Consider the following 19,642-nt stretch of genomic DNA (forward strand, 5'->3'; position numbering starts at 1 on the left):
AAATCAAGACAGGAACTGTGGGTGAAAAGCGGGGGGAGTGCTGCATACGCAGCTGGAAGCAGAGGGAAAAAAAAATCTGAAGGTGGAAAAGAAAGAGAAGGAGGAACAAAGGCATGGCAGTGTCCCCGGGGCTCCCCGGCTGCCTGGCAGATCACACGCTCTCAGAGCAGGGACCATATTCCCGCAGCCCTCCGCAGAGCGGCCCTGACCCCCCCGAGGCGCTCGGCACTGCAGAGCTGGCGATGGGGAGGCACGCATGAGTTGGTGAAATGGTGCCACTGGTGTGCAGCCAACAGCAGAAATTTGCTCTGAAATCACAAGTCCCTGAAAAACCTCCTGTGGATGCCCTGTCCCCATGCTCCCCCTGCTCCTCCCCATCTCCCTTTCCCTGCTCCCTCTCCAGCCTGGAGCTGTTTGTTCTCTGGCTGGTGATGGTTTTGTACTTCATTTATGACAAAGCAAAACCTCCCTTGTGCTCAGGAGCCCCACACGGAGCCCAGCAGAAACCATCCGTCCAGCAACCCTCCAACCTGGATGCAGCAACAGCCCTGACAGGATGGGGGAGGCACTGGGTTTGTTCCCTTCCTCCCAGTTTGGAACACTCAAGAGCCCTATTTGTTCCCTCTTGGCCCCATCTGTGGCCTGAGCTGGCTCAGCCCCAGAAATTGAGTGTGTGGAGTATGGCCCAACTTGCCAAGGTCTCCAGGCCAAGCACTACTTCACTGTGGATGTCCCTGGCTCCTAGCTTGATCCTTTTTGCAAAAGCTGGCATCCACTTTTGCCGTCCAAGATCCAGAGGGAAAGCAAATATCTCCCAGATCAAGGATTCTCCCCTCTATAAATCTTCACCTCACTCTATCTCTACTTCCCACTCCTTCTTCAACCAATGCCCAGAGAAGTTGTGGCTGCTCCATCCCTGGAAGTGCTCAAGGCCAGGTTGGATAGGGCTTGGAGAGACCTGGGCTAGTGGAAGGTGTCCCTGCCCATGGGAGGGGGTTGGAAGTGGCTGATCTTCAAGGTCCCTTCCAACCCAAACCATTCCAGGATCCTGTGATTCCTATTCTCTTTTGCAGCAACCCGAGTTCTAATCAGAGGCTGAACCTTTGCCTTTGAACAGATCAGATTCTCCCCTGGGGACACTTTGTTGCCCCCACACAAGGAAGGCAGGACAGGATAGAGCTTGGGCCAAGCTGATCCAGGTGGCTCTCAGTACACAAGGTGTCTACAGAACTGGGAGGGGGCAGGCATACTGGCTCCAGAGTTGTGTGGGATGGTGCCACAGCACTGATGGGACTGACAGGAGCATGGGAGACCCAGGAGTCTCAACACAACAGGGGTTGGTGGCACAGACTCCCAGCACCACTGTACCAGGTCAAAGCCAGGCAGGAGGGAGGATTTCCAGGGATATTGCCTATGGATGTTGTTTAGCTTTAACACTGGCAAATGGCAGGAATGCCTGCCTAACTGGGGCAGCAGTAGCTTGTGGCCTGAGCAGTGGGAGGACTGGAGCTCCCGCCAAGCGCTTAAATCTTTCAGGATGTAAAACTGGTGTAAATCACTGAAAAACCAGGTCTTTCTGCTAATAGTCATAGGGAATGATTCAGCTAGCCCAGACAGGGTAACACACAGGGCGAGGCTGGGACCCCTTCTCCAGAATCACTTCAGCTCCCTGGTCCCAGTCATTTTACTGGGATGGTGGGAATGCTGCTGCTGCTCCTCATCTTGTCCCAAGCAGGATGCATAGAGAGTGAGGGGAAGGTGGAGCAGCAGGAGAGGGCAGGGTTGAGGAAGTGCCCAGAAGCCTTCCAAAGTGCCCAGGAAAGAAAGAAAGAAGAGCAGCTGGATATTTGTGCTCAGCCCCTCATCCCAGGATGAGGCCAGGGAAGAGGTCTGGGAGAGAGGAAGTGGAGGTGGCAAGACAGATTTATGGTTTTTCTGGGGTTGCTGTGATGCCCAAATACTTCTCCAAACACTGCCATCAATATTTAGTGGGATGGAGACGAGGGAGGCCAGGTGAAGCTGAGCACAGTCCCCAGCCTTCCTCCAGGTCCTCCAAGCTACAGGTCACAAGTAACTTGCACCTCTGCCCAGGCACTGGGAACAAACACTCAGCTGGCTCCAGGTACCTCAAAGCACTTTCACATTGAGGACAGCCCAAGACATCCCAGTCTGGATGAGAAAACCATGCAAAACAGCTCTCCTTACTCCAGCAGATCCCAGTTTTAACTTGTGGAAGAGCTAATGAGAACCAGTAGGGACAGAGTACCCCAGCCTTGTTCTTTGGTGAGAAGAAGGGGAGCTGCAGAGCTAGGTCTTCTCCCTCTCTAAGTAAAACCCCAAGTTCTGACCCATATGGGTATATCCAGCACCTCAAATTCTACATGTAGATGGTGAATGATCAACAAGCAGTCATGGAGAAGCAACGCTCCAGCACTGAGGGCTGAGAGCCAAGGGTTAACACCTTGCTAAGCAGTGGTGGTGGGAGCAAAGGGTTAACATGGCTGGTACAGGGAATGTTATCTGTCTCTTCTCTAAATATTATTTCCTCCCATGAAACCAGCTTTTCATCCTTGGCTAGAGGCAGCTCCCGCTGCTGGGAATCCAGCAGGAGCTTGTATCTGCTGCCGCACACACCACTGCTCCCAGCAAGCTGCTGAGACAAAGAGCTGCGCTCCCCCGGCGCCAGCAGCCCCAGCACGGGGAGCTGGGGCTGGGGCTTTGGCCCCCAGGGTGCAGGTGGCCTCGGGATGGGCTTGGGGATGACAGGCTTTAGACCAGAGAGGAATCTCGTTATTGAAAGCACTGCACTGTGGAGGGATTTCCTCCCTGTCTCGCAGGGACCAGGAGCAGCAGGCAGGGGCAGGCAGGGCCCAGCAGCAGGAGGTTGTGCAGACCTCACCAGCTCCCTGGGAAGGTTTCTGGGGGGCTGTCCATTTCACACCTTGCACCTTGGGTGTGTCAGGGTGGACAAGAAGATCAGGATACACCATGGGAAAACCAAGACAGCAGTCACTGGCTCCAAGGTCATCAGCTGGAAAAGACGGAGGGGTGCAAGGCAGCCTCTGCCCCCTCCTCAGCATTCACCAGCTGAAGGGCTGCATTGAGGGGCTGGGTGTCTGCAAAGCTGGTGGTGGCTGGAATAAAATGGCTGCTGCTAAATCTTCTCTGAAACATCCTAAACTTTTAATGTGTATGAAACCACAGCAGCATCCCTCTCGCACCCCGGAGGGCACAAAGGCGCGAGCGGCTCCGCTCTCCCATTCAGCCGGAGCCACGTGCTGCAGCCTGAACAGCGCTAGGAACGTGGCTGGAATGAAAGTCGCCCTCCCAGCCCTTGTGCTCAGAGAGCCAAAGTCAAAGGATTGCCAAGTTAAAAGGGTCAAACCTCCAAGGACAGCTGTATCTGACTGGCTATATATCATTTCAATAGCATCTTCAACGGGGATTATAATCTGAATTGAAGCGGAAAGACCTGAGGCAATGAAGCTGTCAGCAGGCTAAGATTAAGGAATTAAAACAGCAGCACAACATTACAGGATTTGTTCTAGATGTATTAGAAAGAGCAGGCTAAACACTGCAGCCTTCCCCAGGCTGGAAATTTCATACGAGCACGGAGAAGGGCAAGCGCAAGGATTTCATCAATATACATAGAAAGAGAGAGGAGAGCGAGACAGAGCTACGAAAACCCAGCCATGCAAAATATAAATCCTAGCTGCAGACGGAAATGAGTCACACAAGGTTTGACTGAGGTAAATAAAAGCAGAAATGAAGTGGATTTAGGGGAAGGCAGAGGTGAAAAGACACTGACAGCCAGTAGACAGGAGAAAAATGGCCCTTAATATACTAAGGCTGGTAAAATCTGGAATGCAGCCCAGCCTGTCTTGGATTGCCTGATGGGAATGAAGGTCCCCAGCCCTGAACTCCCTTCCCCTTCCATATTCTTACACCCACTTCCAGAATTACTTAAAAAAAAGCCAAGAATGATGGCAATGGCCTGCCTAGGGCAGCTGGGAGCTGAGCCAGGAGAGGAGAGCACACATCTCACCCCTGCCATCCTTGGGGTCCCCAGAATGTCACCTCAGCTCTGTGCTGCTGGGAGACACCAGCAGCTCTTCTCAGTGGGAAACAGAAGCTCTCGAAATAAAGAAGGCATCAAACCTCCACCAAAGGGCCCATTAAAACATTCTGTTTATTTCTGGCAAAAAAAAATTGTACACACCTTTCTTTAATTGGCTCTATCCTAGACCAGTCACGGGGAGGAACTTCTCCCCTACCTTAAAGATATGAAATTATGGGATAAAACAAAAAGAAAAGTAGGGAAGTCTCCCTTGCAGATAAAACACACAGGAAAGTTTCAGCAACCCAGACTCCATGCAGCCACCAGCTCTGCTCAGCACAAGCCATAAAGATGCACCTCTCACACTACTTGCTGCGGCACATTTCCTTCATCATGAGCCTAAAAGCAACTAAATCCCTCCCAGCATCTCAAACACAGCTTGGGTGACAAGTAGGGCCTGGCTGACAACTAGATTAATCCTGAACCAGGCCACCTGTGCAGAATGTGCACTTTATTGACAAAAAATGTACCCAACAGAGCACTTTCCTGCACACACACGGCCACAGAGCAGCTGAGCAGCCAGATCTAGGACACAGAAGGAGAAGCTAATGAGAGGCAGAGCTTGACCTGCAGCACAGGTAGAGCATGGAATCACTTTTCAACTCTTCCAGCCAACCTCTACTGGGAGATTTACATACAAGTCCTCAATCAAGTCTTTGAAGAGTTATCCAGAGTTCCCTGGGTAAAAACAAACTGTTTAGAGAAAGAGGAGAGTCCAGAGCTGCTCAGTGGTTCTTTTTGGTTGAGCCGAAACCAGAGAAACCCATCACAGCTGCCATTTCATCATCCTCTTCAAAGGTCAAATCTTCCTCTGCCCGCCTCTTCTTCTCTCTCTGCTTCTCCTTCTTGTAGGCTTTGGCCTTCTCCTCCTGCAGCAAGGAACACAACAGCAAAACAATTTGTACCTCCTGAGCTGAAGGAGTTTTGAGACACCAGGTACTGCACAATTAACACAAATCCTGCCCACAGTAGCCAAGCTGTGCCTGAGGAAATAAACAAAGAGCAGAAATCCTGGCCTGCAGTCTTCAAGGAGGAAGCTCACCAGTGAGTCCAGACCACCCCTTTCCCAGGCCAAGAGCAGAGCCACACACACAAATAGACAAAATGAAGCATTATCAAACTCCCTCTTCTGAGCAAACATCCCAAGTTTTGCCTGGAATCAAGGCTGAGACAAGAAGGAGCTGGTTTGAAAGCAGGAGGCCATTCCCTTGTCCAACGCTTCGTGCCAGTGACTGTGATGCCTGTTGGCTCTCAGCCTGCACAGTGACAGCTGCTCACTGCAACAGAAGCCGAAGCTCTGAGCAGCTTTGAGAGGGGTTTTGGCATCAAAGAGTCTGCACTGCTCTAATCAAAGTGTTTTGCTCTGTGAGGATCACGAGCCCTGGAACAGAGCCAGGTTTGTACTGAGTGACACCACAGCATGGCTTCAGCTCCCAACTTAGCAACTGCTCCCACCATTCTCATCTCCATCCACTGTGATCCTGAGCACAGCCATGCCCTGGAGAAAGCTGCACCAGGAGCTGCTGCTGATTTCCTTCTTGCCATCCATTGACTGGCAGCAGCTTTTCAACCCACAGAACTCCCTTTGCTGCTGGGCAACCTCCCTGCTATCCCTCAAACAGATGGGGCTTAGCAGCACCATTGCCTGCCTGAGAGCAGAGCATGGGGCTGCTCTGTGAGCACCCCAAAGAGCTCCCCTGTGGTAAAGCAAAGCTCAGGGCTTGGGCAGGGAGACTCAGGCAGTGATTTGTAACCTCGGTTTATGTGGCTGCTGATAGAGGAGAAGCACCCATAGAAGCTTCTCAGCTGTCAGAACTTTGTTGGGTCTTCGAATAATTGATTTTCATGTTTACTAACACCTAAGCACCAAATTGAGAGAAATCTGCTGTCTTTTATCACCTCCTCACAAATCCTGCACCACACCACACGGTTCACAAAGCCCTTCTACACTTGGGGAGGCCACACAGAAGCCATTGTCCTGTGGAAGGGGATTCCAGCAATGCTAAGGGATGTGGAAGATAATGGATGAAGATGCAGATCCACTACCAGATCACACAAGTTCCAACACAGGTAGTGGGAGACAAAAAATGGACTTGCACTGTTCTCAGTGGAAATCTGAACCATCAAAAGCTACTCTCCCACAGAAAGAGGGGAAAGGGTTTTCAGAGACAAGAATACAAATTTTTCAAAGGTAGAAAAAACAAACCCCACTCATAGGAGCAGATGAGAAGCCCATGCTAGCAAAAACAACGTTTCTGAGGAACAAGAGTAGAAACCAGGGTTGATTTCCCCCATAATTGGTTTCTGGGGAGCTTTGCTTCCTCAGTTGTTGCTCAGACTCACCTCCTCACGGAGTTCCTTCATCCTCTCCTCAAAGTCATAATCCTTCTGCTTCTCCTCCATCTTCTTCTTGTTCACCTCAAAGCGTTTCTTCACCTGGTCCAGCGTGGAACGCTCCACCCGCATGGACATGCCCAGATTCCTCTGGTCTGGAGAGCACAAGTGGAATCAGCAGTGTTCAGCAACACTTCAGTGCTCTGCACAAAGTCTCCATCCCTGACCCCAATTTAAACAGCACAGCACCACCTTCCTGCCTGTCCTCCCCCTCAAAGCACCTTACAGGGCCAGACTAAGGATTTCTTAGGTTGGGGAGGTGGGCTTTAGGGGGATACTATAACCCACACAACAATCCAAACACTACTTGTAACAAGAACACAGATATCCTCTAAAGGTTCCTTATTTGGATATTCCCTGTCATGTGGGTGCTTTGATGCTTCAGGAAATTTGATTTTGGACCAGTGGAATAAAAAAAGGGTTGGAGTGTTGAAAAAGGAGCCAGAATAAAACTGACAGGCTGGCATTTCTCAGCTGTGGGCGATGCTAAACAAGACATGAGTGGCTCTCAGAGATCCTGATTACACAGGACATTCCCAGCTAAAGCACAGAATATAAAGTCAGGCCTCTGATTGAGTAGCTCTTCAGAGCAGTTTCACAGTTTTTCACTTGTGGGTAAGCCTATGCTGACGGGGCCACCCCCAGAAATGCCTCCAACCCACATTCCTGAGTAGATCCAAACAGCCTGTTCATTCCAGCAGCCCTGCACAGGTTTGTCCCAGGGATGCAGCATCACTTGGAAGCTTAAATTACACACCAGGAATTAGTAAAAAGGCTGTCAAGAACAAGAAGGTTTGAACCAGATTTATTGACTGGTTTAAAAGTTCCCACACGTACTCACACTAAGGAACTGTGCAACCAGCCACTTTCCAATCCCAGCTCAACCCTGTAACTCATACCCATCCCCACAGCCATGCCAGGATCTTTGATTCCAGATTTTCTCATATGAGCTTCTTGTTCATCTTCCAACAGGTCAAATAAGGCATGCTGGCACCTTCCTCCCATCCACATAAAAGCACATGTTTTTAAAACACTCTGTTTTCTTTTCTGAACTACAGAAAACCACACCTCAGGCTTCTTCTGAACCTCCTGAGCTCAAACAGCCCCATGTGCAGATCTGGAGCACACACATCCCTCCCTTTTTATAAATGGGTGATTTTCTGACTCCACAAGGAGCCAAAAACACCATCATGAGCAGGAACAACATGCAAAGTGTGTCAGTCTGTCCTGCTGCTCCTTTACCTCCTCTACATTCCCCATTCCCTGAACATGTCAAGGAGCAGCAATATCCACAGTCAGAACAATGAGGGTATAGTCCTGACCCATACTCTGGAGCTCAGGCATCAGCCAGTTCTGAGCTTTATACTCAATTTCTACAAAGAGGAGTTTCTGATCCAAAAATGGGCCCATCCCAGACCTTTTACTTATCTAAGCACTTCTTTATGGTTTCAGTGCTGTAAAAAGCCTCTCTCCAGATTTACAGAGGAGACATCATGACTGGGGGGTAGACTAGATGACCTCTGAGGGTCCCTTTCAAACCAAACTATTCTAGAATTTTCTCACCCTCAGTTTCTCACAGCACTGACACGATGGATGGGGAAAATATGTCCCCCAACCAGAGTACACCAATCACTGCTTCTGCTGGGCTTATTCCAGGAAAGTGGTCCAGCATGCTGGAAGGTGTCAGGAGATAAGGGCAGCACACTCACAGCTCTCATGATGAGCTTCTACATCCTGATCTGCTAAGCTCCCTGATCTGTGGATAAATGTTCAGCCCTCAGACATGGGTGATGCACAAAAGGAACAGTCCCTCCAACTCAACCAACCCTCCAATGAGGCAAAGAAATGGTCCTTACGTTTTTTGCCATTGATGTGATCCAAGAAGTTGATGGAATCTTTCACCACACAGTCACACACATTACAGTAATACCTGTCAGGAGAGACAGAAAAAGTGAACCCCAAAGCATGACACAAAGCTCAACCCACAGAAGAGCTATTTGAGACAAATCTGCACATCACTGGGATACAGGACACTTCTCCAGGACAAGAGGGCTCCAGTGAAGAGCAAGGGCAAGGGCACACCCAATGGACCGGGCTGCCATGGAGGTACTGACCCTTACAACGACACCCTCTGACATGACAGAGACCAAATTCTGAGCTGCTCTGCAAGATACCAACCACAGCATCTTCCCCTTCCAGTCACACCCCACTGGCTGGGATGGACTTTGTGACACAGCCTGCCCTCCCCCAAGGCAGGGCTAGCCAGCAGTCCAGGTTTCCATTGCACAGCCTCTCACCTGGCTGCAAGGTAAGTGCTCCATCCCTATCACCTCACAGTGCAACTCCCCAACGAGCACAGCTGTGCTTCCTGCCCATCTCAGGAGCTGCTGCAGAAGTCCGGCCAGGGGCTGAACTGCTATCCCTGGATGCTAGTCAGGGCTGCATGTCTCCCTGGTACTACTGCCCTGGGAGATACTAACAGGCTGACTCCTGAGGTGACACAAACTCAACACATTCTTTTCATGCTTTTCATGGCTTAGGGTGAGCTCAAAACCCTTTCAGACTTTAGTGGAACACAATTCACACAGTGGCCAAACACCATTCCTAAGAACAGTTATCTGGATGTTTTTCCCATTCTCAGTGCACAGATACTCCAATCAGCAGCAGTCCTGGTCTCAGGGCAGCAGGCCTGGGTAAAGACACCCAAGCAGGCAGCAGAGATCTGCCTCTGATGGTCCTATACGTGGGCAACACTGATACCAAGGAATAATGTCCAAAGGGGCTCAGCCTGCTGGGTCTCTTCCATATGTTACCCCAGGAGACACAGTTTAGGTGTAGAAAAATGCAGCCCCACCATCCCAGGCCCCAAACACAGGACAGCAGGTCCTGGTGCCCTGTGAGGGGTCCCACCTCGTCACAGCTTCCCAGTCTAACCAGCATGACTCAGACACCTCAATGAGACCACAACCTACCCTCCCATCTCTGACTGAGGGGTAGTTTTGGTGATGACAATGGTTTTCCCCAGCTTGGATTCCAGGTCCACTTTGTAGTCTCGGTGCCGCAGAAGTTCCCTTTTGACGGGCTGAGCTGGTTTGCCTAAAACATAAACAAAAGGTCAAGCCTGACATGCTGGATTTCATGTTCCCCTTGGTGCAGAGGGGCCTGCGGGGTATCTGGGACTACCTGATCCACGTAGAAAATGTGCCTTTGTCTTTAAATCAGTATAGGATATAATTTCCTCCTCACTGTTTCCTGGTTCCTATTAGAACCAGGTACATCTCTGAAGTACCTCCAGCTCTGACTTGAGTCATATTCTGAGATCTTGTTTCCAGCAACTGACTGTTCCCTTCCTTCCCCAAAGAAAAGTCAGAATCCTGGAAAGGTTCTCAGTAATTTCTTTTGTCAAAAAATATACCCAGTGGCAAACAAAGGAGAAAGGGTAGGAGCAAGCCAGCTCTTTCCCTTTGGGATTTGACTTCTCACTGCTCTTTCCCTCACAGATTCCAAGGGTTTGGGAGCCTCACTGCCAATCCAGCACACAACTCACCATCTTTCTTTTCTCTCTCCTCTGTGAGACGCTTCTCTGCAAGTTTCTCATACTCATCCTTGTCCCACTTCCGACGGAAGTCCAGGTTCTTGGTCTGGGAGGGAAACAAAGTTCATTAACATTTATTACACAGTCTGATCACCTCTGAGGGGGTAAAGAGGTGGAATCACTTGGCCTGTGAGGCCAGTGCAGTAAATTAGGAGAATTTATCCCCCTGTCCTCTGCTTTCCATCCAGGAATTATGGATGTGGTTTAAGATAATCACTCTCAGCACACCTCTAGCTACTGGCAGAATAATTTCAGAGCACTAAAAGAAGAAATGAGTTGATCTTAACAGCTCCTGAGATGATCATCCAGGCTTTTGCCTTGAAAATCAGACTCAAATGGGATTGAAACTGATGTATCTCAGACCTGGGAAACCCTGACAAACACAGCAGTAGGATTACACCTCCTTCTTCCAGAAGCCAAAAGAATCCAAGCTGCAATGTCAGACAAGGAAGCTGCAAAACACAGCCCGAGCTACAGAGAGTTTGATTGCACTGCAGGAGCAGGGAAGGCTGTGCCTGTCTGCTCTCAGCAGTGTCTACGTGTTGCAGGCATCAAAGTGCTCAGCCTGCCATTAGATCACAGGCACCAGTGTGGGATTTCCCAGTAAACACATGTGCAAACCAGAACTAACCCTGCCTGTCAAGGCCAGGCTTGGAGGTACCAGGGAAGCACCTGCACAAAATCCATGGGTTTTGCTGTCCTGCTCCTGCAGCTTCACACAGGGAAGGGCAGAAACACCTCCAAGGCATGCTGACCCCTTGGGAGCTCCACAGAACTACCTGGCAGTGACAGGATACTTCAATAGAATCCTGGAATGGTTTGGGTTGAAGGGACCCTAAAGATCATTTTCTTCCACATCCCCTGCCCTGGGCAGGGACACCTTCCACTATCCCAGGCTGCTCCAAGCCCCGTCCAACCTGGCCTGGAACACTTTCAGGGATGGGGCAGCCACAACTTCTCTGGGCAACCTCTGCCAGGGCCTCCCCACCCACAGAGGGATGAATTTCTTCCCAGTATCCCTCCTAACTCTGCCTTCTGGCAGTGGGAAGCCATTCCTGTCACTCCATGCCCTTGTTTAAAGTCCTTCTTCAGCTCTCCTTGGAGCCCCTTTAGGCACTGGAAGGTACTCCAAGGTCTCCCTGGACAGAGACTGGTGTTCAGTCTTCCCCAGGCTGAACACTCCCAGCTCTGTCGCCACAGCAAAGGGGCAGCTGCCCTTGGAACATATCCATGGTCTCCTCTGGGCCTACTCAAACAAATCCATGTCTTTCGTATGCTGGGGCCCTGGAGCTGGACACAGCATGTGCATGAAGACAGGCTGAATTCAGTGGAAGTTGGCATTGAAGAATACAAAGACTGCTTTTTTGGGTGGATTTCACTCAGTCCCCAGTGCTGAGGGCAGATGTGACTGGACAAGAATTCCTATTCCACTCACATCCACTCTGACCAACCCAGCCAAAGCTCTTCCCAGCATTTGCCCCATCTGCAGCTCAGGCCCCACACCTGGGATCAGCCACGGTTTCACTCAGCCACTTCCTGAATTTCCCGAGCAGATAACCCCCCTTTGGATAGAACTGCATTTCCCTCAGCATGGCAGGGAGAGCCTCTCAGTTTCACATTAAAGAAAGGACAAGATGTATTTAAAAACACCTCCGGGGGAGAAGGACCCCCCAGCCCCCTCCCCACCGCCTTCTCCGCTCAGCCAAATCAAGAATCCAATCACAATCCAAAGGACACAAATCCCATTTGGAGCTACAGCAGCAGCACAGCCATTTAAAGTTCTCTCCTCTGGCAATCCTTCAAATGGAACGAACAACTACTGATAGGGATGAAAATGCCTTGGGGAGGCGTAGAAAAATTCTCATTTATTCCCAGAGCTTCTTAAGCACTTTAAGGATGTCGTAACAGGTTTTATTAACCACCCTGAGCAAAGAAAAGAAAATATCACTGAGTGTAAATTAACGTTTGGGGGTATTTTCCAGACTCTCCTGCATGCCAGGCATTATCACAAATCGTTGCTGGTGGGAGCCTGCAGAGGGGGAGGTTTATTAGCTGCTTCTCTCTCCTGTTGCAATAAAAGGAAAAAAGACTCTTTCGCAGCTCTTATACCAATCTGCCTCACCCAGGCGTGGGGAAAGAAATTAAACCAAACTGCGTGACAAGATCTTGGTTGGACAATACCTGAAGGGATGTTTCTGAATTGCTCTGGTGGAGGCAAGGCAATTTTGCAAGCCCCCAAAATCTTTATCTCAGAGCTGTTTTGGGTGACAAAGAATATTTCCTAAATTAATAACAACAATTAACAACCAGGAGTGCCCCACAGCCTCCTGTTCCCTCTGGAGTTGGACACCAATGATGTGTCCAGTATCAGCACCAAAGCCGGTTAATCCAGGAGTCTCAAGCCAGGCTCAATCCAACAGGAATTCTCAGCTGGCAGCTGATGATAAACCACAGACTCCACCTCCCCCACAGGCAGAGATCCTGCTCTTGACCTCCTCCACTTCATGGAATCAATCCTGGAATGGTTTGGATTGGAAGGAACCTTGAAGATCAGCCAGTCCCACCCCCCTGCCAAGGGCAGGGACACCTTTCACTATCCCAGGGTCTTCCAAGCCCCATCCAACCTGGCCTTGGACATTTCCAGGGATGGGGCAGCCACAGCTTCTCTGGGCAGTGCCAGGGCCTCACTTCTCAGTAAGTGGCTTCAAGGAAGGAAAGATGGGCCAAAACCCCTCAAAAAACACAGCCCCTGTGCTGCTGACAGCTTTGGAATGAACTGGAGGTGTTCAAACAGAACAGCCTGGCTCTCCAGTCAGGCTATACCTGCAGCATCTACCTTACCCATCCCATTTTAACACTCACGGAATCACTGAGGTTGAAAAAAACCTCCAATATCATCAAATCCAAGCTGTGACAGATCCCCACCTTGTCACCCAGTCCAGAGCACTGAGTGACACATCCATTCAGTCCTTGATTCCACCACCTCCCTGGACAGCCCCTTCCAATGCTGGGCAGCCCCTCCTGATTTCCAACCTAAACCTCCCCTACTGCAACTTTCGAGGCTGTTTCCTCTCATCCTGTCACTGGTTGGTTGGGAGCAGAGCCAAACCCACAGCTGGCTGCACCCTCCTGTCAGGGAGCTGCAGAGATGTTCCTCCATCAGGACAGGAGGAAGTCAGCCCTTTCCCTGGGGAGGGAAGGAGGGAAGGAGCCACCTGCATGAGCCACCCTGGAGATGGGTGGGCACCTCCACCCCGGAGGCTGAGGCAGCTCTATCTCCTCGTGGTCCCTGGCTGGGACAGTCTGGCGCTAGGATGGGAGGATCACACAACTACAGCGATTGGAAAAGTCTTCTGAGATCACCGAGTCCAATCTATGACCCAACACCACCCTGTGAACTAGGCCGGGGCACTGAGGGCAACGTTCTGTCGTGTTTTAAACACCCCCAGGGACGGTGACTCCACGACTTCGCTGGTGGGGCCGCCCCACTTCCAGCCCTGAAGGTATCGGGGAGTCTCGGGGAGCCCCAACCTCCCACCGCCCACACACAGAGGTGTAAAGAGCAGAGACGAGCCCCCTCCCACCGCACATACACCCGCCCACCGCGGCACCCCCGGCCCCGCCACATCCCTCATCCCGCGGCCTGGCAGCGGCCCCCAGCGCGGCGCGGCGGGGCCCTGCCCCCGGCCCTGCCAACCCCGGTAGGAGCAGCGGGGGCGGCCGAGCGGCCGGCAGCCCTGTCCCCGAGGGCAGCCCCGACCCCGAGGGCCGCCCCGGCGGCAGCACCTACCCCGCTGCCCGACGCCATGGCGAGCCGAGGGCACAGCACCGGGAACTGTCGCGCGGCGCCGTAAAGCGCGGCCGCCCGCGCGGTCACGTGTCTCCCCGCGGTCACGTGCTCCCGGTGTCCCGGTGCCGGCCATGCTGCGCCTCGGGCCCTTGGCCGCCACCGCCGCCCGCTGCCTGCCGGCCGGGCCCCGCCCCGGGCCGCCCTGCCTCGCCGGGAGCCGCGGGCCCCTGTCCCGGCAGATGCGGGCGGCGGCGGACGGCGAGCGGCTACCGGTGCTAAAGACGCCCAAGGTAAAGGCGGGGAGCGGGGGTGGCGCCGGTGGGTACCGGGCGTTCCCCCCCGCCTTTGGCGCTGATGGCCGCTCTCTGTCCCGGGCAGGGCACCCGCGACCACCCCCCGGCGCAGGCGGCGCTCCGTGAGCGGCTCCTGAGCGCCGTGGTGTCCTGCTTCAAGCGGCACGGGGCGGCCGCCATCGACACGCCCGTGCTGGAGCTGCGGGTGAGCGCGGCCGGAGCCCTCTGGAGCCCCCCTGGCTGTGGGAGGGGACCCGTCCCGGGGGCTCTGGGCCCCTCTCTGCTCCCTCCTGTGGGACTGAGTATCGCCCCCTTCCCCTCGGGCTTCAGGACAGGTTTGGGAGCTCCCTCTGTGTGGGGCATGGCCAGCTGGACATTCACTCCTGGTTCTCGTTTTGGGGGCGCCGGGAGGTGGACTCAGGTCCGAGGGGGCTGGAGGGGGATGTGTGTAATGCCCGGTTCGTGGAGCCCGAGCTCTGTGCCCATCTCGGGGGACCCTTCACCCCAGAGCCACCCCGGTCACCGCCCCTTTGCCCTCCCCAGGAGACGCTGGTCGGGAAGTACGGGGAGGGCACGAAGCTCATCTACGAGCTGCAGGACCAAGGAGGAGAGCTGCTGGCCCTGCGCTATGACCTCACCGTATCCTCTGCTCCCAAGGGGGTGGTGGCAGACCAAGGTGGTGGCCACCTCTGCCTTGAGGGATCGTTCCTAGCCTGGCCTGCCTGCAGGTCCCACTGGGGTGGTGGCAGCCCCCCTGGCCATCCCAGCTGGCGGGGCTGTCATTGTCATGACTCCACACCATCCCCTAGCCAGGCCAGGGCCCACAGCAAAGTCCCTTCCTGCTGTGGACAGGCACCAGTATGCTCCACTGTGCTGGTTTTATCTCCTCCCAGTTACAGTCCCCACCTCTGCTGTGCCCATCCCACCTTTCTAGTGCCACCTGGAAAGGTGTTTGATGCTGGTGTCCATCCCAGGCCTTCTCAACCTCCACATGTCAACAAAATCTCTTTCCTTCAATGTCCATATAGCTGTGCCATGCATTGGATCCCCACTGATCACACTGTGAGAGGGTGAAATGATGAGAGAAGGTCCTTGTGTATGTGATGTTGTCACACTGTGGGTCTGGAGGAGGAAATGGAGCTGTGCCAGCATTGAAGGAGCTCAGGTGGTTCATTGTACTCATCCTCAGCCTGGGGGATGGTGTCCCCAGAGGTCACAGAGTTATAGAATCAAGTTCAGCTCATGATCTGCACAGGACACCTCAAGAATCTCACCATGATTGTGAAAAAATCTGGGAAGTGGCTGGCGAAGGGAAGGGGTGATGGGAGGCTTTGAGGTTCAGTTTCTACAGCACTGGAGATCTCCATGTTGCCATCCTTAACTCCTCGGGCCAGGTGCCTTTTGCTCGCTACCTGGCCATGAACAAGATCACCAACATGAAGCGTTACCACGTGGCCAAGGTGTACAGGAGGGACAACCCGGCCATGACCTGCGGCCGCTACCGCGAGTTCTACCAGTGCGTGAGTGCTGTGGTGGGCAGTGCTGCCACCAAGGCCACAAGGCCAGCAGGGTTTTCCCAGCTGTGTGCCTGGCTAAGGCCCCTTGGCTCTGCCAGGAGCTCCCATCACTTCTTCTTCCCCCAGGACTTTGATATTGCCGGGCAGTTTGACCCGATGATTCCCGATGCCGAGTGCCTGAAGATCGTGCATGAGATCCTGAGTGACCTGCAGCTCGGGGACTTTGTCATCAAGGTGAGGCTGGATGGGTTCTCTGTGCCACCGTGGGAAGCAGTGGTGGTTGTCCTGTGGTTTTACACAGGAGTAAAACCATTGTTCTGTGGTTTTACACCTCTGCCCACTGTAAGGCTGGACCCAGAAGTTCATCCCACCTCTCTGCCCCCTCACGGTGTATATGCAAAGGCTGGACCTCAGCCTGGACATGCCTTGAGCTGGGAATACTGGTAGTTCTGAGGCTGCAGTCATCAGAGTTCTCTCCAGGACTAACCACAGTCTTCTGCAGAATTCCAGCAGCTGACTAGATCCATAGAGTCATAGGATGGTTTTCATACCTCTGTACATCTTCCTGGAATTTGGGTGCTGGGGAAAAGGCATCAGGAAATGCCAATAGTTGCAGCTTCCCACACACTAGGAAAAAAGGAATGACATCAGGGGGTGCCCCCAAGGTAAGTGTGCCTCTCCCTCCCCCAGGTCAACCATCGTCAGATTTTGAATGGTGTGTTTGCCATCTGTGGTGTTCCAGAGAGCAAGTTCATACCTGCCTGCTCCACTGTGGACAAGCTGGACAAGGTCAGCATTGGGCTTATGGGGAGACACTTGTGGTCTTGGGATGGATGTCTTAGGCTGGGCAGTGTTCTGGCTGTTTCTGTAGTGAACAGTTTCACAGCAGCTAAGATGATGTCTGTAAAGGATTTGAGGAGTTTTTTGGGCCTGGTTAAGAGTAAAGCCTACGTTATTTGTTAAAAATTCCTGTGAGAGAGGCATGATTAGTGAGATAGCTGACTGTTGTTCCACACAAGTTGTGCACATGTGGGCTGATGGAGGCAGTGAGTGAGGAGAACACCTTGCAGCAATTGATGTCCTTCTCTCCACTCACAGGTGCCCTGGGAAGAAGTGAGGAGTGAGATGGTGGGAGAGAAGGGGCTCTCTCCCGAGGCTGCAGATCGCATCGGGGAGTACGTCCAGCTCCACGGTGAGCACCACGGGCTGGTGCCCTTGGCCTTGCTCTGGGCTGGGCGTGGAGGGGGCAGGGCACACACCGGGCTGGCCGCGGCCACCGCGCCGGGCGCTGCTGCCCCGGCACAGCTGAGGCACGGCTGGTCCCCACAGGTGGGCTGGAGCTGATCGAGCGGCTTCTCCAGGACCCAAAGCTGTCCCAGAACAAGCTGGCCAAGGAAGGGCTGGGGGATATGAAGCTGCTCTTTGAGTACCTGACCCTGTTTGGCATCACAGGGAAGGTGAGTGAGGAGGTGTGGGGGCAGGAAGGGGGGGCTGCCCCGGCGGGCCCCGAGCAGGCGATGACGGGGCCGCTCTTGTGCCCCATAGATCTCCTTCGACCTGAGCCTGGCACGGGGCCTGGACTATTACACGGGGGTGATCTTTGAGGCTGTGCTGCTGCAACAGGAGAACCAGCACGTGGAGGAGCCGGTCAGCGTTGGCAGCGTGGCCGGAGGCGGCCGCTATGACGGGCTGGTGGGGATGTTTGATCCCAAGGGCAGGAAGGTGCCCTGCGTGGGGGTCAGCATTGGGGTCGAGAGGATCTTCTCCATCCTGGAACAGAGGCTGGAGGTAGGTGATGCAGGCAGTGCATTGGGGAAGTCTCTAGGTAGCAAAATATTGTTTATCAGAGGTCTCCAGCTCCACAGTGCTTAAGGGAAAATAATTTTGGGGGAGAGCATGGCTCTTCCCATGCCTAAATATTGATGCATAGAAGACAGAGTCCTTTTCTGCAACCCGTCAGGATGCAGGTGTGGGCAGCTGAGGGCAGCATTCCCTAGGAGATGTCAAGGAAATGTTAGAGACAGCCTTGACCTCTGGGCCTGAGTCTGAGCTTTGTGCCCCAGTCACTTTGTTCTTGTGTCTTGCCTCTGAAGTTTTCTGTCCTGGGGATTCTAAAGCCATGAATTTGGTAACAGCTGTGAACTCACTCTAATAAGCCCCAGGGAAGCCTCTGTGGAGATTCATCATTCTGTGTTTGGTTCCAAGCCTGTGATTCCTAGCAAGTGAAGCTGAGGCAATGTGTACCTGAAGAATCAAAGGAGACATTGAAAAACTGTCCTGGTCCCATCCATGAGGTTGGCCAGGGTCTCCTAGGAACAGCAGCACACAGTTAAGTAGTGTGACACAGTGCAGAATCTCTGGGGGGGGGGGCTCATTAAAGCTGCCGAGGTTGTCACTGACTGAGTTAAGGTCTGGAGATAGATGAGGTGAGGTGTTGTGAGCTGAAGATTCCCACGGAGTCAGTCCCATGAATGTCCCATGTCTGTCCCTTCAGGCTTCTGGAGAGAAACTTCGAACAACTGAGACCCAAGTGCTGGTGGCTACACCACAGAAACACCTGCTTGCTGCCAGATTGAAGCTCATCTCCGAGCTGTGGGGTGCAGGGATCAAGGTAAAAGAGTGGCTTGGGCTTGGCAGTGTCACAGGTGAGGGAGGGAGAGCCTGAAGGGAGCTGTAGCACAGCAAGACCAACTCCACTAGTTGTGTATTTCTCCAATATCTGGGTCTATCTGAGATCACAGAACTGTTCAGGTTGAAAAAGACCTCCAGGATCGAGTCCAACCTTTAGATTTAGGCAGTAAGAGAAGAACAGCCCAGAGCAGTAAAGTGATTCCTGCAGGGTTTGGTATTGGTGCTGTACTGCAGTATTCATCAGAGCAAAGTTGGGTTAGTGGTTCACCCTTGGCACTCCCTCCTAGGCAGAGATGCTGTACAAGAAAGATCCTAAATTGCTGAAGCAGCTGCAGTATTGTGAGGACACAGGGATCCCTCTTGCTGCCATTGTGGGAGAGCAGGAGCTGGCAGATGGAGTTGTCAAGCTGCGAGATATTGCAACAAGAGAGGAGGTGAGAATGCCCTTTTACACCAGGTTTTAAAATACTTCCAAACTCTAGAGATCACTGAAGAGCTCTGGGTTTTCCCTCAGCATTCCTTTGGGATCTATTTGGTGACTATTGGGTGACTCCAGAAAACCAGTCACAAAGTGCATTGATATCCTCACTTAGTCCTTAAAAGCGCTCTTCTCTAATGCTGCTCTGTTTGCTTTGTAGGTTGATATCCCCAGGGAAAAGCTTATTGATGAGATCAGGAGAAGGCTGGAGCCCTGAGGGCTCCTCTGGCTGGAGCTGCCTGGCTGAAGTGCAGCGCCACCGGAGCCCTCCCGCAGCGCCCCCGGCCATCCACTGCCGGCTGCGGTCTGGGTAACACCCACCCACCTAGGGCTCATTGCCTCGCCTGAGGCACTGAGAACACAGGAGTTAAGAGGGTTTTAAAAGCTATGGACGGTGCAGTCACCCGGTTAACCTTCCGGTTAGCTTCTCTGAAGGTCAAGTTGTGGGTTCCTCATTCTGCAGCCCCTGTTACCTGAACAGCCATTTCCATCGCTCTGGGTGGTGGTGTTGGCACAGATGGATGTGGTGCTGTTCGAGCAGGATCAGGTGGAACTCCAGATTTGGGAGGGGGAATCCGCAGTGTGTCGGGCACCTGCCAGCTCAGGACGTGGGGCCGGGGGCAGGGGAGGGGCACCCCCGCCCCATTTGGGCTGCGGGGGCCGGTCCCAGCCCGCAGCCGGGCGCTGCCGGCGGGCGCGGAGCTGCGGGACCGCCCTGGAGGAGGCAGGTTTCCCATCACCGAGGGACACAACGAGCGGCTGCGTGGGCTGCGGCGCGCGCGGACAGACTGTATTTTTATACATTAAACAAAACCCCCGATAATAAA

The 19,642-nt window shown here is 53.1% G+C and overlaps 2 protein-coding genes across 4 annotated transcripts; one reads left to right on the forward strand and one right to left on the reverse strand.

Moving 5' to 3' along the window:
• Positions 1–3,561: 3,561 nt before the first annotated feature.
• On the reverse strand, positions 3,562–13,961 carry ZMAT2 (zinc finger matrin-type 2). Its single transcript, XM_083871971.1, has 6 exons — positions 13,897–13,961; positions 10,059–10,152; positions 9,484–9,607; positions 8,368–8,441; positions 6,461–6,606; positions 3,562–4,986 (listed from the first exon to the last, which is right to left on the reverse strand). Exons 1-6 carry the CDS (start codon positions 13,912–13,914, stop codon positions 4,843–4,845), a joined length of 600 nt encoding a protein of 199 aa, XP_083728097.1. The 5' UTR covers positions 13,915–13,961; the 3' UTR covers positions 3,562–4,842.
• Positions 13,962–14,235: 274 nt separating this feature from the next.
• LOC310915113 (histidine--tRNA ligase, cytoplasmic-like) lies at positions 14,236–19,609 on the forward strand. 3 transcript variants are annotated; one of them, XM_083871738.1, is made up of 11 exons: positions 14,236–14,394; positions 14,733–14,828; positions 15,584–15,709; positions 15,833–15,940; positions 16,397–16,495; positions 16,805–16,898; positions 17,036–17,163; positions 17,252–17,494; positions 18,201–18,317; positions 18,625–18,771; positions 18,976–19,603. In XM_083871738.1, the coding sequence occupies exons 1-11, from the start codon at positions 14,251–14,253 to the stop codon at positions 19,030–19,032; spliced, it is 1,359 nt and encodes a 452-aa protein (XP_083727864.1). In that variant the 5' UTR covers positions 14,236–14,250; the 3' UTR covers positions 19,033–19,603. The 3 variants fall into 3 exon arrangements, with proteins under 3 accessions (XP_083727864.1, XP_083727863.1, XP_083727865.1); XM_083871737.1 differs by having other exon boundaries at positions 15,584–15,940; positions 18,976–19,608; XM_083871739.1 differs by lacking the exon at positions 18,625–18,771 and having other exon boundaries at positions 15,584–15,940; positions 18,976–19,609.
• The last annotated feature ends 33 nt before the right edge of the window (positions 19,610–19,642 follow it).

Source organism: Zosterops lateralis, assembly GCF_965231275.1.
Source record: "Zosterops lateralis genome assembly, chromosome: 14".
NCBI lineage: Eukaryota > Metazoa > Chordata > Aves > Passeriformes > Zosteropidae > Zosterops > Zosterops lateralis.